Source organism: Danio rerio, chromosome 25, assembly GCF_052040795.2.
Source record: "Danio rerio strain M-AB ecotype USA chromosome 25, GRCz13ab, whole genome shotgun sequence".
NCBI lineage: Eukaryota > Metazoa > Chordata > Actinopteri > Cypriniformes > Danionidae > Danio > Danio rerio.
Genome location: NC_141045.1, coordinates 22603762 through 22620251, shown reverse-complemented (window position 1 = coordinate 22620251; position 16490 = coordinate 22603762). Strand labels below are relative to the sequence as shown.

Below are 16490 nucleotides of genomic sequence, written 5' to 3'. Positions count from 1 at the left end.
GACATTTAACTGACTATAAGAAGCTTTGCAACCTTAACCCCAACCTAACAGTCTATTTATATTCAGGGCTTTTCATTAACACCCGACAAATGCGGGTAGGTTTCTGCTGCGGTGGGTTAGACAGACACTCTCACTAGCCACTTTGGCTAATTAAATGATAGTTTTCTTAAAAGCAGGGTTCGACGATAAAGTTGGCCCAACATGCATGCAAATGTGATCTTAGAATCAAGAAGCAGCATGCCCTACAAAAATTGCTTTCCGCGAAAACAAAAACCGCTAGAATACGTACCTCCCGGGATGTAAATCGCGGTCCGCAGAAACATCCGCGGGGCTACGTTTACACAATGAGCTGGAATAAATGGGTTGGAATAAAAGGATGATCAATCGCGCGCACAGGTGATGTGATGCGCGATACTGTTTGAAAAGCATGCACGCTCCCGCTTCATGGTGCGGAGCAACCGTGTTTGGAATTACAACTGCTTCGGTCGGTTCTCTTTGAAATAGACTGGACGAAAAGTGATGCTCGTGCACCCACAATCCTGCTGCTTTCAAAAGCTCCAGATGTTTTCAAAATATGTATTTTTGTAAGCAGCAGCAGTTGCCGGTTTTGCTTTAACTAATCTTTGAACAGAACAGATTATGGGCCTAACGTTACCCGTGTGGGCGTGATCATCCTTCCATTATCACACTGTATGTTTTTCATACTAACAATTTATTAATGATCTATTAACTAGTTATAACAGATAGTTGTTCTAAAGTGTTACCGAAATAATTATTTATTTATGTGGCTAGAGATAAATTTGGTAAATCCTTAGTGTTGAGCCCTGAAAAGTCTTGTGAAATAAACACAAACTGCAATGTGATACAAAGAAACCACAGCCTATTTGCTCATGCACATTAAGCAAGTTCATAAACAAAAAAGTGGAATACGAGATATGTGGACATAACACAATGTCTAAAATCCAGTAATTTTAGCACGTCAAAGTCATATTAATGTGTATAAAATATATTTTACCAACAATAAAATTGTGGCTAGTAAAAATGGCGAGTGGCTAGCCACAGTACAACTAAAAGCCACAGTGGCTGGTGATCAAAAAAGTTAATGTCAAGCCCTGCTTATAATCTAATGAGAATTAATTGGCATGTAGATGCAACATTACTTAAATTCAACAAACAGACCATCAAACTAAAGTGTGACCTTTTTTGTGGTAGTTGAAAGCCTGCAAATGTATTTATCTGTATTTTTAAAGTCTAGAACTAAAAAATCTAAATGTTCGGGCTGAATATTACAAAAGGCAGCCCACATTGTCTGTCAACATACGTAGATTCAGTCTTTGCCTTGGTAATGTAAGTGTAATGTACTTCTGTTTTTAGGAATCCTTTTTTTCTGATATTTATTTCGTTGAATAACAAAACATAAATAAAGTAGTAAAAATCACTCTTCCACCTAGCCAGCTATGGAGAAGCAGGCAGTAATTAGTATAATTTGGCCACCCTGTCAACCTGTCTCAAGAGTTATGCTTCACACAAAGTGCTCGTCTCAATATAGATGTCGGGAATCCAAGCACAGTTTTTGCAATATCCTTGTAAATAATTGTAATCCTTGCCATATTATTACACAATAACAACGAGTTTGCTTGCTACACAACTGAAAACATGCTAGATGTTTTTAAATGGTTTTTAAGTTTGTTATTGTGGTACTTTAAGGTATAAATGATTGTTAACACTTTACAATAACAGTACATAAATACACCATGCATTAAAGCACCATGCATTAATATGTAAACTAAACAATACTTCATTATGAATAAATGATGAGGTAAAGCGCGCCCTAATCATGAACTAACTACAACATAAGTTGTAGTCATAAGGGTACACGTGTGAATAACCGCTATGTTAATCATTTGTTAGTATATGTTGTTTATTTAATGTGTTTATTAACTTTTAAGTTAATTTTTTATCATGGACTCATGATATGTTAATATATAATTATGTCTTGACTTTACTTGAAGGGGTACATCATCATTGACTCATCCTTCATGAACTTCTGTGTTTAAACAGTTCATGTTGATGTTGACTGAACACTTTTCTATTTTTTATTGAGTGTAAACGCACTAGTCGGACATGCATAATGAGTTTATAAGCAGTTAAGAATGAGTTAATGATGATGTCCCCCCAAAGTAAAGTCATGATATATATATATATATACATTAACTTATTATGAGTTCATGATGGTTAAATTAAGCATAAACTAATGTGGTAATTAAAATATGAATTAACAAACAACCATGCACTAACAAGTAATTAAGGTATAGCCGTCATTCACACATGAAATCATGTGAATCATGTTGTAGTTAAAACTAGTTCATGATTAGTGCATACATTGACTCATTATTAATTCATTATAAAATAATGTTTAGTTTAAAAATTAAAACATCATAATTCATGTAGTTATTATAAAGTCTTGCCAAATGATTATTAATGTAGCGCTATAATGAGGTTGTCTATTTGGTGTGTGTTCATGACTTCAGGATCGAGATCTGCTCAGGACTAAATTTTAAGCCCACTCCCGCAAAGTTTTAATCCGAGCACGAACACCCCCGCTTATATTCAGCATTTGTTGTCCTGCTGCTGGACTCGCATTCACGCACGCACACATAGACACACAGCATCACACTCTCTCTCATTCACACACATACATACACTCACTCGCTCGGGAGTCAGGAGTGATATTGTTAGACCGCCCGCTCACATTCAAATTACACCAGTTACCGACCGCTCCCGCATTTTATTCTGAAATTTATTCCCGAGCTGCAGGAAATCTGGTCAGCTCCCGCAGCGGGAATGCAGACCTCTACTTCAGGAGGCATATCTTTTGATGACAGGGAAGGATATGGGTTTTCAGTGCTATCATGCTAAACTTAGCATTTTCCCAGATTTTATACTGCACCATTAAACCCCAAGGTCCTTAAGCTTTGCACGTCTTTATATTATACACTCACGACCACTTTATTGATTACCCCTTTCTACTATGCCGCCCCTTTTCTTTGTGGCATTTATTCAAGAAGGTGCTTAACATTCCTTAGACATTTCTGCTCTTACTTTTCACACCTGCACTCACTCTTCGGCCAGAATCGAAGTCAGATGGTTCACCTCACCTTCTCTCCCTCTTCTTCTCTCATGGATGTCTCTCGTCTTCTTCTATGGATGTCTCTCCTAGCCTATGGATGTCAATAAACCAAATAAGGGAAGTGGCTAAAGCTTATCTATTGTCTAACTGAAGATCTGATGTACTAATGAACTGTGTGTGAGATCGCTCACCTTCTGATGTTTACCTTATGAACAGTTTAAGATTGCTCACTCTCAGCACACCATTCTCCTGCTTCTTTATTATAAATCAGCTGCTTTGTTTTGAAATAAACCCTTAAAAGATAACCATCCTTGTCTTTCTTGTGTGAACGTGACAATACTTGCATGAAAGAAACACACAGTTGACTTTTAAGATTAGTAAACTCACTGTCATTATCAAGAAACCAGTTTGAGCTTTGTGACATGGTGTGTTATCCTTCTGGAAGCAACATCATAAGATTGGGTTTGCTGTGGTCATAAAGAGATTGACATGGTCAGTAACAATACTCAGGTAGGCTGGGGCCATTAAACAGTGTCCACCATTACAAAGACAGCATCAGTCTAGAACACTGATACAAAGCAGATGGAGCCTTGCTTTTTTGTTGTTTTCTGACAAATTTTGAACCTCCCACTCCAAACAGGTGCCCAGAGCTTTTTTCAGTGTAAGTTTCTCCCACTTGCTGGTCTCCAAACCTATTTTCAGCATAAGTCTCTCCTACTTGCGAGTCTACAAACCTGCTTTCAGCATGAGTCCCTCCCACTTGTGGTTCTCCAAACCTGCTTTCAGCATAAGTCCCTCCCACTTGTGGTTCTCCAAACCTGCTTTCAGCATAAGTCCCTCCCACCTGCTGGTCTCCAAAACTACTTTTGACATAAGTCCCTCCCCCTTGTGGGTCTCCAAACCTACTTTCGGCGTAAGTCTCTCCCACTTGCAGGTCTTCAAACTTACTTTCAGCGTAAGTCCCTCCCACTTGTGGGTCTGCAAACCTACTTTCGGTGTAAGTTCCCCCCCACTTGTGGGTCTCCAAACCTACTTTCGGTGTAAGTCCCTCCCACTTGCAGATCTTCAAACCTACTTTCGGCATATGTTCCTCCTCCTTGTGGGTCTCCAAACTTACTTTCGGCATAAGTCCCTCTACACTTGTGGGTCTCCAAACCTACATTTGGTGTTCGTCTTTCCCTTTTGTTCATCTCCAATCCTACTTTCAGCATTAGTTCCTCTCACTTGCGGGTCTCCAAACCTACTTACTGCATAAGTTCCTCCCACTTGCGGGTCTCCAAACCTACTTTCAACGTAAGTCCCTCCCACTTGTGGGTCTCCAAACCTACTTACTGCATAAGTCCCTCACACTTGTGGGTCTCCAAACCTACTTATTGCATAAGTTCCTCCTACTTGTGGGTCTTCAAACCTACTTTCAATGTAAGTCCCTCCCACTTGTGGGTCTCCAAACTTACTTTTGGCATAAGTCCCTTCCACTTGTGGGTCTTCAAACCTAATTTCAGCGCAAGTCCCTCCCACTTTAAAGTATCTGGGCTGCAGCGATATATACTTTAATATGCAAGATGCCAGTGTTACTGTGGATACCAGAGAGTCAGTCATCACAATGTACTGAGCAAGTCATGTTTCATAACACTTTAATTCATAACACTTTAATCATTTAAAAGATTCACTGTCATTTTAAACATGTGAAAGATATCATTCACGAAATGTTGCATTGTTCTTGTGGCCAAATCTCTCAAATTGACTGAAAAATAAAAAATTATTTTTCTCTTACAATAAATTTGTCTGGGATCGCCAAATCATTCACTTTCAATGTATGAAAAGAGCAGCTTTTTAGCTAAGTTTTAGAAGATATTAAATCAAATAAAAGGTTTGGAATGACATAATGGTGAGTAAGCTATCCTTTTCATTTTTATATTCATAGATGTTGGATTTTTTCATGCCATATGTTCAGGTTAGAATGCCAAATCGGTTTCACTAAATGTTTATTTTCTTTAAAAAATATGTTCAAAAATGGATTAAAAAAATCCACAAAGCTCAGTTTTATGTGTGATACAGTACAACAGGGAATGCTTGTAATGTTTACTGTGCATCTGCGCTTGGCAATGATATATATGAATTCATTTTCAAAGTCAATGCATAAAGTTATGCCAGATTGCATAAACAAATTATGCAAAGGCAAGATAAGGATCATATTTTCTCAGTACTCAGAGTGAAGATATAATGAAAGTTCTTATAACAAAAAAGCTGAAAAGTCTAGAAACTACTAGTCTCTTATTGTCTGCTTGTTTTCGGTTCAAATAAAACAGTATTTTACAGAGTGTATTTATAATTTAAAGTTATCTATTTCATGCTGTTTTTCTTATACAGTATTTAGTTTTGTATTCCTGTGATGATAAAGCTGAATGTTCAGTCTTCAGTGTTCACAGAAATCATTCTAATATGTTCAGTTATTATTGCTATTGAGTTATTAATAACATATCTCATTACTGTCAGTGATGAAAGTCAGTGATGACTTTTGTGAGAGCAATGTGATACATGTTTTAAGGATTTATTGAATAGAAATTCAAAGACTTTTGATAGGTAGTCCATCATGATTTTCATTAAGAAATATATTAAGCAGGGGGAATATGAATAATTAATTACTGAGTAGCAAATCAGCATATTAAAATCAATGCTGTGTCAATAAAACTGGAGGAAAATTAATTTCAGTTATTCTCACTATAATATTATGAACTGTGTGTGCATGGATGTGTGTTATTTATTTGATACATTTCTGATTAAACGTCTTAATCATTTCTAATACAAATATTGGTATTAAGAGGTTTTGACAATTGGCCAGAACAACAAATGTTTTTCATTTAATTTTTCCTTTAATTAATTTAATTAATCAAAGTCAGACATTTTCCAAGTTTTTTCTTAACTCTTCTGTTGTTAAAACAAAAATGTGTCTAAAAATGAATATAAACATGGCACCTTTTGGGTTATTTTATGCTAAACACTCTAAATGACAACATTTTTGTTTCAATTTGAAAGATACACTCACCAATTTATTAGGTACACCTTGCTAGTACCGGTGTGAACTCTCTTTTGCCTTCAGAAGTGCCTTAATCCTTTGTGGCATAGATTAAACAATACTGGAAATATTCCTCAGAGATTTTGCTCCATATTGACCTGATAGCATCACACAGTTGCTGCAGATTTGTTAGCTGCACATCCATGATGCAAATCTTCTCTCCACCACATCCCGAAGGTGCTTCACTGGATTGAGATCCGTTGACTGTGGAGGCCATTTGAGTACAGTGAACTCATTGTCATTTTCAAGAAACCAATCTGAGATGATTCACGCTTTATGACATGGTGTGTTATTCCGCTGGAAGAAAATATCGGAAAATGGGTACCCTTTGGTCAGAAAGGGAAGAACATGGTCAGCAACAATACTCAGGTAGCCTGTGGTGTTGACACGATGCTCAGTTGGTACTAATGAGCCCAAAGTGAGCCAAGAAAGTATCCCCCACACCATTACATCAACACAACTACCACCAGCCTAAACCGTTGATACAAGGCAGGATGGATCCATGCTTTCATGTTGTTGACGTCAAATTATCACAGCAAAAGGAGGACTCATCAGATCAGGCAATGTTTTTACAATCTTCTATTGACCAATTTTGGTGAGCCTGTGCGAATTCTAGCCTCAGATTCCTGTTCTAAGCTGACAGGAATGGCACCCGGTGTGGTCTTCTGCTTCTGTAGCCCATAAGTTGGACGTGTTGTGCATTCCGAGATGCTCTTCTGCATACTTCGGTTGTAACGAGTGGTTATTTGAGTTATTCTTGCCCTTCTATCTGCTGGAACGAGTCTGGCCATTGTCCTTTGACCTCTGGAATCAACATGCATTTGTTGCTCACTGTATATTTTCTCTTTTTGGGACCATTCTCTGTAAACCCTAGTGATGGTTGTGCATGAAAATCCAAGTAGATCAGCAGTTATCGAAATACTCATACCAGTCCATCTGGCACAAACAGTCATGCCACGTTTAAAGTCACTTAAATCTTAAAACTTTAAAATCTTTCAACCTCTCCTTTTAACATATAAAACCTTTGTTCCACATTCTTTTGCTCAGTTTGAACTGCAGCAGCTCGTCTTGACCATGTCTATGTGCCTAAATGCATTGAGTTGCTGCCATGTAATTGGCTGATTAGAAATTTGTGTTAACAAACAGTTGGACAGGTGTACCTAATAAGTGTATATTGTCAGTAGTTTACAGAATAAAACAATAATAAAACTGTATAAATAAATGTACTTAATTTAAAATTGCATAGATAACACTATGGGGAAAAAGTTAGAACAACAAATGTTTTGGTTACTTAAATTTGAAATAGGTTAAACAGGTCTCGACTCAATGTTTTTTTTTTTTGTTTGTTTTTTTTTTAGTGATACAAAGTTCATTCATTCATTTTCTTGTTGGCTTAGCCCCTTTATTAACCCGGGGTCGCCACAGCGGAATAAACGCCTACTTATCCAGCACGTTTTTACGCAGTGGATGCCCTTCAAGCCGCAATCCATCTCTGGGAAACATCCACACACATTAATTCACACACACACTCATACACTACGGACAATTTAGCCTACTTAAATCACCTGTACCGCATGTCTTTGGACTGTGGGGGAAACCGGAGCACCCGGAGGAAACCCACGCGAACGCAGGGAGAACATGCAAACTCCACACAGAAACACCAACTGAGCCGAAGCTCGAAGCAGAGCCCTTCTTGCTGTGAGGCGACAGCACTACCTACTGCGTCGCCGTGATACAAAGTTACTAAACGTAATAGTTGCAGATTCAACTTTAAGGCCACAGTTTTATTTTATTTTTTTACAATGTATAGTTATTGAAAACAGTCAAGTCGATCGTTAATTTATTCATGTTCTTTTAGCTTAGTACCTTATTTTTCAGGGGTCGCAACAGCACGGGAAGAACTATCTCAGTGCAAACTCCACACAGAAACACCAACTGGCCCAGCTGGGACTCGAACCAGTAACCTTCTTGCTGTGTGGCAACAGTGCTAACCACTGAGCTACCGTGCTGCTCTTATAGTTGAGTCAGATTGATCTAATTATGGTTGTGGGCAATTTTCAATATTGTACCCTGCAGCTTCATAAACTCCCATATGTAAATACCCCATAAAAACTCTGTTCCCTGTCCTAGGATGATGGTAAATCTTCATAATAGAGTAGCAGACTTTTCCAGCATGAGTGTCATCTGAAACACTGTGTGCGTCCCATTAAAAAGCCAGAAAAAGGCTTTTTTTTCGCTCTCTATTGGCCCATGATGGCAACAGGCAGCAGAATCAGACTGACCCAATTAAAAGCGCGTCCTCAGCTCAGCTCAGGCCTCAAGGCGACTCGCACTTGTGTGTTTTCACAAATAAGCAACACGGAGAAAAGAAGCCGCTGTATTATTATTACCTGGCTTTTGTGCTGACGTCCCCTTAAGGCTTCAGTAATGGCAGCCACAACAGGACATTTGCAAAGGGTAATAAGCTCATTAACTGATTCAGCACGCATGTGGCTTATTGTGTACTGAAATGCCCGCACCTTCATGTCTGGACCCTGAACAGCATTTCAGAAAATTGCTGATTATTATAATGTTTCATAAATTAGGAGATTTTTTGATGGTTATCGCAGCTGTGGCATTAACTGGAGAGGAATATGAAAGAGCTTTGTTTGTAGCATAGCAACACTGTTTTTAGCATCCATTTTTCGGAAATGAACTATTAAAGGGATATTTCAGCCTGATCTCACGAGAAAACGTAAGTATTTTACGTTTTGCCAGTTTAGTGGCTAATTCGTACGAATTCGTATGATTTCAGTCGTACAAAATGATACGATTTTAAAAAGGAGGCGTGGCACCTAACCCCACCCCTAACCCCAACTGTCATTGGGGGAAAAGTAAATCGTACTAAATTGTACGAATTAGATCGTACGAATTCATATAAATTAAAAAGTTACGAATTGCCGTGAGATTGTGTTAGATATTTCACACAATACTGAAAATGTTATAAAAAATTCACCTGTTTTAAACCTGTTTGATTTTCTTCTGTTGACCACAACAGGAGATATTTAGAAAAAATGCTGAAAACCTAGCTATTGACTTCTATATATTAGTTTTTCCTTGAGAAAAAATAAATTCGTAAATAAACTTTTCATTTGCCCCTTTAACACATACAGACCTTTCCGGAAAATTGCCAGTAGTGTCTGTAAAGGTCTGTATGTGTGAAGAGGCCCTTTTTGAAAATACTGGTAAATTCGTTCTGGCAATTTTCTGGAAAGGAGTAGTCACATTACTGGTAATTTGCTGGAATGCTGCGCTGTGTGAACGCAGAAGGAAAATCCCAGAAAGATCGATTTAACGATTACCACACGCTGACCTAAGACGTCTACTCCAGCCAATAAGAACACTCAGACCCATTCACACACGCTGTTTAGGAAAATAATAACCTTTGAATATTTTTTCAGACTTGTTTAGCTAAAAGATGTTAGTCAGATAATGCTTCTACGTTTCCTTTTAATGCCAACTGTGTTAAAAATTATCGATAAAATGCTTATGATAAAACGCTGTTTGTTTACCTTCAAGCTATGCTTCAGTTGTTTGATGCGTGTGCATGTGAAGAAGCCGGTGAGCGCCAGCACACACACATATTATGTACATCTCGACATGCAAAAGTGTTTCTCCATATATTTTCATTGAAGTTGTTCACAATACTTCCCCCTCCTCAGAATTTGTAATGTCGTCAAATGTGTAAACATTTAGTTGCGGTTCGCGCTTCTGCCTTTGGATGCCTCTAGGACAAAGAAGCTGTATGAATGCTAAAGCTTTAAATAAAAGTGAAACCATCAACAAAAGACCCCTCTTATGTTTACCAATACAAGTGCAGCCATTTTGAGCTCATTTCTGGTTGATGATGTCAGAATTCACCATTATTTTGGAATGTGAATGGTCTTTTTCGGAAATATGCAGGAACATTATTGTCTGTGTGAACAGCGCTTTTGTGAATTTACCAGTAAAGTTTTTCAGTAATTTACCAGATATTTACGGTATCAAATGGTCTATTGTAAAAAATGTCCATTAATTAAATGTTTCAGTTACATTTGATTACATTTAATTATGGGACATTGATCCCTGCTTTGTTGAAAATTCATTTGTGCAGTTTATCAAAGGGACTTTTATCAAGTAGTTCTAAACATCATATTGTATAAGAAATAATATAAAGAAATAAGTCTGTAAAATTACAGAGAGAGTATTTTACCAGGCAGTTTATTACTGTATCTTTGTACCATATATTTACATCACCAGTAAAAAAAAATTGCATCACTTCAAACTATTGTCAATGCCAATAGAGTACATGCACACAGACATTTAATTTTCAGACAGCCAGTCTTCTCAATACAAAATCGCCACGTTTAAGATCTGTTTTCTTTAAAAATTAGTAATTTTCACTGCCTGATTGATATACAATACAAAGTGGGTCTCAGATCAGAGAAGAAGCACTGCAGTAAATTCAAATTTTCCCTGCCTCTCTTTAAATTATAAAAACTTATTTTACCCCTTTATTTTTAATGGAGTTTCTGCACTAGCCGGCTGCCACTGATGGCGCTAGAGTTCACACAGTCTTTCATCTCGTTTTATGCCTGAAGAGCTAAATAAATGCTTAAGTTTATTTAACTGATTGTATCTTAATTACATCATGATGTCGTTGCTATAAAAGGAACCTTAAAAAATCTAGATTAGTCACATTAACCTTTCACCGGAGGTTTACTGTTGGCTAAAAAAAAACAAGCTGTGCAAATAGCCTATAAAACATCAAAGGTTGCCAGAGGAAAGACACAATTCCCATAATGCAATTCAAAAGCATACATAAATGAATAAAACACTAATACATAAATCACAAAATACAAAAAAAAAATGTTGTTTTTTAAGTGTGCCATAAATCTGCAGTTTTATTCATATTTGTATTATGAATATTTACAATATTTATATTTTTAACAACAACGAAAAGAAAACTCTGGCAAAATGAAATTCCCAAAATCTCTTCTGGTAAAAGATTTGCCATTTTACTATAATAGGTGACCCTGACTTCAACCAGTGATCAGATGCTAGAAATATGTGCATGGTGGATAACCTATTTTTATGAATAATGCAAAAATTGCATATTAAGACATAACATTTCAAAAAGGTTGCAAACAATAATTGTTAATGTAATGAAGTATGGTGAAACTGTTTTATCACCCGCAGAGTTTGCTTTAAAGTGATAGTTCATCCAAAAAAAGCTTTTTTCATACTATTTAACGTAAAACATACCTGTAAGAATGTTGGAAACCTGTAACCATTGACTTTAATGGTATTTGTTTTTCTTACTATTGTCAGTGGTTACTGCTTCCCAATATTCTTCAGAATATCTTCTTTTTAATTCAACATGTCAAATTGGACAAATCAATGGTGGGTAAATGCTCACAGAATTTTCAATTTTAAGAGAATTAACAATAAATTGACACATTTAAGATTTTTAGAAAAGGAGATTTTGGTTGAATTTAAAGCAATATTCCATTCCTGTTATTTAAGGATACAACACTTTATATTTAGGTTTTTAGAGGAGTTGCATCTTGTTAAAGTAACTGAGGAACAGTTTGCACAGTCCATATATGCTGTTCAACAACTTAAAATAGTGAAACAGTGCCATCTTGAGGCTGTATAAAGACTTTATGGGTGCTTTTAGTGATAAGTTAACTATTCACTTCATTTGGATATTAAGCATGCACGAAATGAGAGTAAAATGTTCAATTATTTAATCTAATTGGGGATTGCGAAGATCCATTTCCAAAAGCACATAAAGAATTAAAAGGTTATTACAGCTTCTATTAAACACAGAAAAGCCATTAAATGTTATACATATTTAAAAACAGTTTGTCTAGAATTAATAGGCAGGAGTTTTGGTAATTAAGTTTTTTGCTTTTATATGTGTGATAACATTTTCTAACAAATTATTTCAAACAAGAGACATTTTAATTTTGAGGCTTTTCCCCCCAGAAAATAACAATAAAATGAGTTTTAATGTTTTTTAATTGTTTTTATTTTTTTGATTGACAGTCAGTGTTATTCCACAAGATGTTTAAACTATAACATAAATTTTTTTTTACATATATGTTATCCAAATCATATATATATATATATATATATATATATATATATATATATATATATATATATATATATATATAATTTGGATAACACCTCTCCGATCCAGTCTCTGTTAATGAAACAGTGAGGGGCGGGAATCACTCTATTAGCTTATTCCAACGAGGTGCGCTATTTGCATTTAGCCTAAATAGACACTCCAAAATCGGCTTTTCCCCCCGCTCACAGGGGCCCCAAGTGCGCACAAGCCCCTAGGCCTGTGCCCATAATGCCCATTGGTTAATCCGGCCTAGCAAACAGCACAAAGTATAAATGCACGGTTACATGCAAAGCATGTGCCATGGGCCACGGCGATCACTCGACGCAGAGGTAAACCACCCTTAAGATGAACAAATAATCAATTTCTTTGGTCACCACAGTTGTTTTTTTTACTGTTTATTTTATTATTTTTTTTAGGCGCTGTGTTCTTGGAGCTTTGTATGACTACAGTTAAACCGCTGATATCACTGAATCTATGAACCAGTAAAAATTTTGACAATGTTTTTGGCTCCCTGTCTGGATCTTAAACATCAACCGTTGCTCTTTATGGAGGAAGAGAGCTCTCGGATATCATTTAAAATAACGAAATAATTTCTCAGGGAACTGGAACGATGTGAAAAAGTTATTAACCATCTTCATTTGTGGGTGAACTGACCCTTTAAACTGTTAATACGTGTCATCCAGACCGGCAGGTAGCGCTGCGTACACGCCAACTTGGTCCTTCGTGAGAAGTTGTTTTGAAGCGTCTGGTGTGTAGCAGCGCTCAAACACACACAGTTCTGGAAAGGAATATCGGCTTTAAACTTACATTTCTCTAACAAGAAGTCCAGCCAGGGTGTCTTCATCATCGGTAAGCCTTCACTTTTCCGCCGGTTTGCTTTTATACACGCATAAATCAGTCTGGTTTGTCTATGCTAGTTGTGTGCTAGTAGTAGACAGCTAGATTTTGAAAATCTGTCAGGATGGGACAGTCAATATAAATCACGTATAAATAAACTAAATGTTGTTTATTGGTTAGACAGCATGTGTGTTTCTTTTATATGTCAGATATTGGTTGATAGTTTGTTAAAACCACCTTAGAAGCAACTAAAACGGTTTACATCTGAAGAAACGCTTGACAACGAGCCACACCGAAATGAAAATTGGTGTAGAAACGGCAAGTAACACGTTGAATTAAATGTAACAGTAAGAGTAAATTTACTTCATTATGAAACTTCTCAAAATTATAATAGTAAAATGTGTTATTACTGTGTTAAGATGAGAAAATCAAGTGTCACAATAAATTTTCATGCTAAGCAATGTTTTATGGAAATGAACTGTCTTAGAAAAATTGTTTGAATTTATTTACAAGTAAATAAAATTCAGCAGTTTTCACTTTGTAAAATAAAATCTTCACAAAAAAACGATTAGCATGAAACATTGTTGCAATTTTCAAGTGTGACAGGCTTTACTGATTTAGATTGTATTAAACGTGGAGCATACAGTATTAAATTGATGAATTTATTTAAAAATATATAGAAGTTAATAATAAAATAAATTTTATTCATTATATTTTATTTATTATATAAATAAACATTAGTAATAAATAAGTAATGTTATTAATCTTTTCTCTGTCACCAATTTAATAACATTATTATTAGTTAAACTTTTTTATCATAGTTATTATTTTAACAAAATATTTATTATGTTCAAATGTAAGAGACTAAGTTCCTTTATTCGCCACATTGGAATGAACCACCAACTTATCCAGCATATCATGCCCTTTCAGCTGCAACCCATCTCTGGGAAACATCCGTGCACTCTCATTCACACACACATACACTACGGACAATTTAACATACCCAATTCACCTGAACCGCATGTCTTTGGACTGTGGGGGAAACCAGAGTACCCGGAGAAAACCCACGCGAACGCAGGAAGAACATGCAAACTCCACACAGAAATGCCTACTGACTCAGCTGAGCCTCGAACCAGTGACCTTGTTGCTGTGAGGCGACAGCACTACCTACTGCGCCACCGCGGCGCCTGTAAGAGTGTTTCTTCAAGTGTAAACCATTTTATATGTCTCTAAGGTTAACAACCGTTATTTAACAAATGAAACAAACATGTATGCAATTGTTAGATAAAAATATATTTGAACAAGAACAAATATCTTTTATTTCTAAACCCATTAACCCATTGCTCGTTTGAGCATTGATTTTGCAATGTGTGTCACATTGCAGTATTAGATTCTTTATTAAAGATTAAAACATATTATTAAATATTATTTTATAAAATTATTTACACAATGATGACTGTGTTATTCCAAGTTTGATTGTTCAGTTTCTATATTTAAATATTGTTTGACTCCCCAGGTCACCACTGTTTAACTTTTTTCTTGTACTTATGTATCCTTGCGATTTATTAAATTTTATGTAGATGCACTGCATAACAAAGACTTGATCACCCCAGTCTGTCTAATAAAATCTTCCCAAATGTAGCTATTCATATCATCTGATAAAAATATTTTTATATCAATATATATTGCAGCAAAACAAAGTATCTCAATGTCAATCTTGCAGCCCTACCATTAACAGATATTTGTGTTCATTTGTTTAGATATTTATAATCGTAAGCTCACTTGATTTTAATCGGTACTAATAGTGTCTTAAATTTATGTATTTTAACATCTTTTCTTATTAAACAGCAGCATGATGATCCTAAAAGATCAAATAAAATGAACTCTCTGTCACACAACACTCATAATAACATCTGCTGTGTCTCTCCTCAGATCAGCTCATTGCTGTGCCCTTCGGCCAGCATTTCAAATGAACATGTCCCTTGCACAGAGAGTCCTCCTGACATGGATCTTCACCCTCATCTTCCTCATCATGCTGGTCCTCAAGTTGGACCGGAAGATCGACTGGAGCTGGTTCCTCATTTTCCTTCCCATCTGGACCTTCGATCTGATCCTGCTCCTCATGCTCATTGTCAAAATGGCCGGTCGATGCAAACCAGGCTTCGACCCTCGCAATGGAGCGGAGAACTTGAAGAAGCGTGTTTGGTACCTTATCGCCATGCTGCTAAAACTGGCCTTCTGTCTGACGCTCTGTGCCAAATTAGAAAGCCTAATGGACATCATGGTGAGCTCGGTGTGCATTCCTTTATGGGGTTTGCTCATCGGTGCTATGGTGGAACTGGGATTCAACGTTTTTCACTTCAGAAGAGACTGAACTCGGGAACGGTATTATCTGGAAGCCTGTATTTTTCAGGAGTTAAATCATCTTGAAAGTAGTTTTTATTCATGAAAAAGGGGATATATAATGGACAAGAATGTACAGCTGTGTAAAACTCTTTAACAGGAACTGCTTGTTTCTTTCAGGCACAGGAAGTGAAGCTGAATATTCTGCGTTTTGATGTTGACAGGGAGGCAGGGAGGTTTACAATTTTTGGCTCAGTGGTGAGTTTACACTCAGGTGACAGAAATGACTGATTGTTGAGCTCAATATTTGTTGCGTTTAGGTTAAACACAGATCAATCAAAAAAGACAGTTGATGTGCTGCGTGCAAACACACTGTTTGTGTTTGTTTTTTGTCCTAAATAGTACTGTAACAAGACATGGTTTATTAGCAGGAGAAACGTATGTTCTAGAATGATGGTGTATATATTTACAAATCTCTCTTTATCGTATATTTATGTTTTGCGTTGCAGAACTTGCATAATATGTTTACAATATTTGTTTTCGTCTTGTACAGAGTGTGTAAATATTAATAGTATTAACAAGAAAATGAATGAATGATAATAATAATAAAATAAACAACAACATCTTCTTGATTCAAAGATGCATATTTATTTTTTATGTTCAGTAAAGTGCACAGGTATCATAAATTTCCGATATCTCTAGAGTTAAGCCGTGGTCACAGCAGAGTTCACGCATGTGAAAATCTGTCATACGGTTTGGCCTGTCGCGATATTCATTTTTTGTTGTATGATATATCGCACCAAAATATATTGCGATAAACAATATTATTACCATTTTGATCACATTGATGCTCTCTTATTAGCAATTATCGATAAAACAATCAGATTAATCCAGACCTACAATAAACTAGCCCATTTTATCTTACTTCCCTTTTGTTTTTGAAGAAT

General features: G+C 36.3%; 1 protein-coding gene across 2 annotated transcripts; it reads left to right on the top strand.

The window, feature by feature from the left end:
- The first annotated feature begins 13052 nt into the window (after positions 1-13052).
- On the top strand, positions 13053-16175 carry tmem60 (transmembrane protein 60). 2 transcript variants are annotated; one of them, XM_087310672.1, is made up of 3 exons: positions 13053-13212; positions 15133-15585; positions 15724-16175. In XM_087310672.1, the coding sequence occupies exon 2, from the start codon at positions 15170-15172 to the stop codon at positions 15572-15574; it is 405 nt and encodes a 134-aa protein (XP_087166798.1). In that variant the 5' UTR covers positions 13053-13212; positions 15133-15169; the 3' UTR covers positions 15575-15585; positions 15724-16175.
- Positions 16176-16490: the final 315 nt, after the last annotated feature.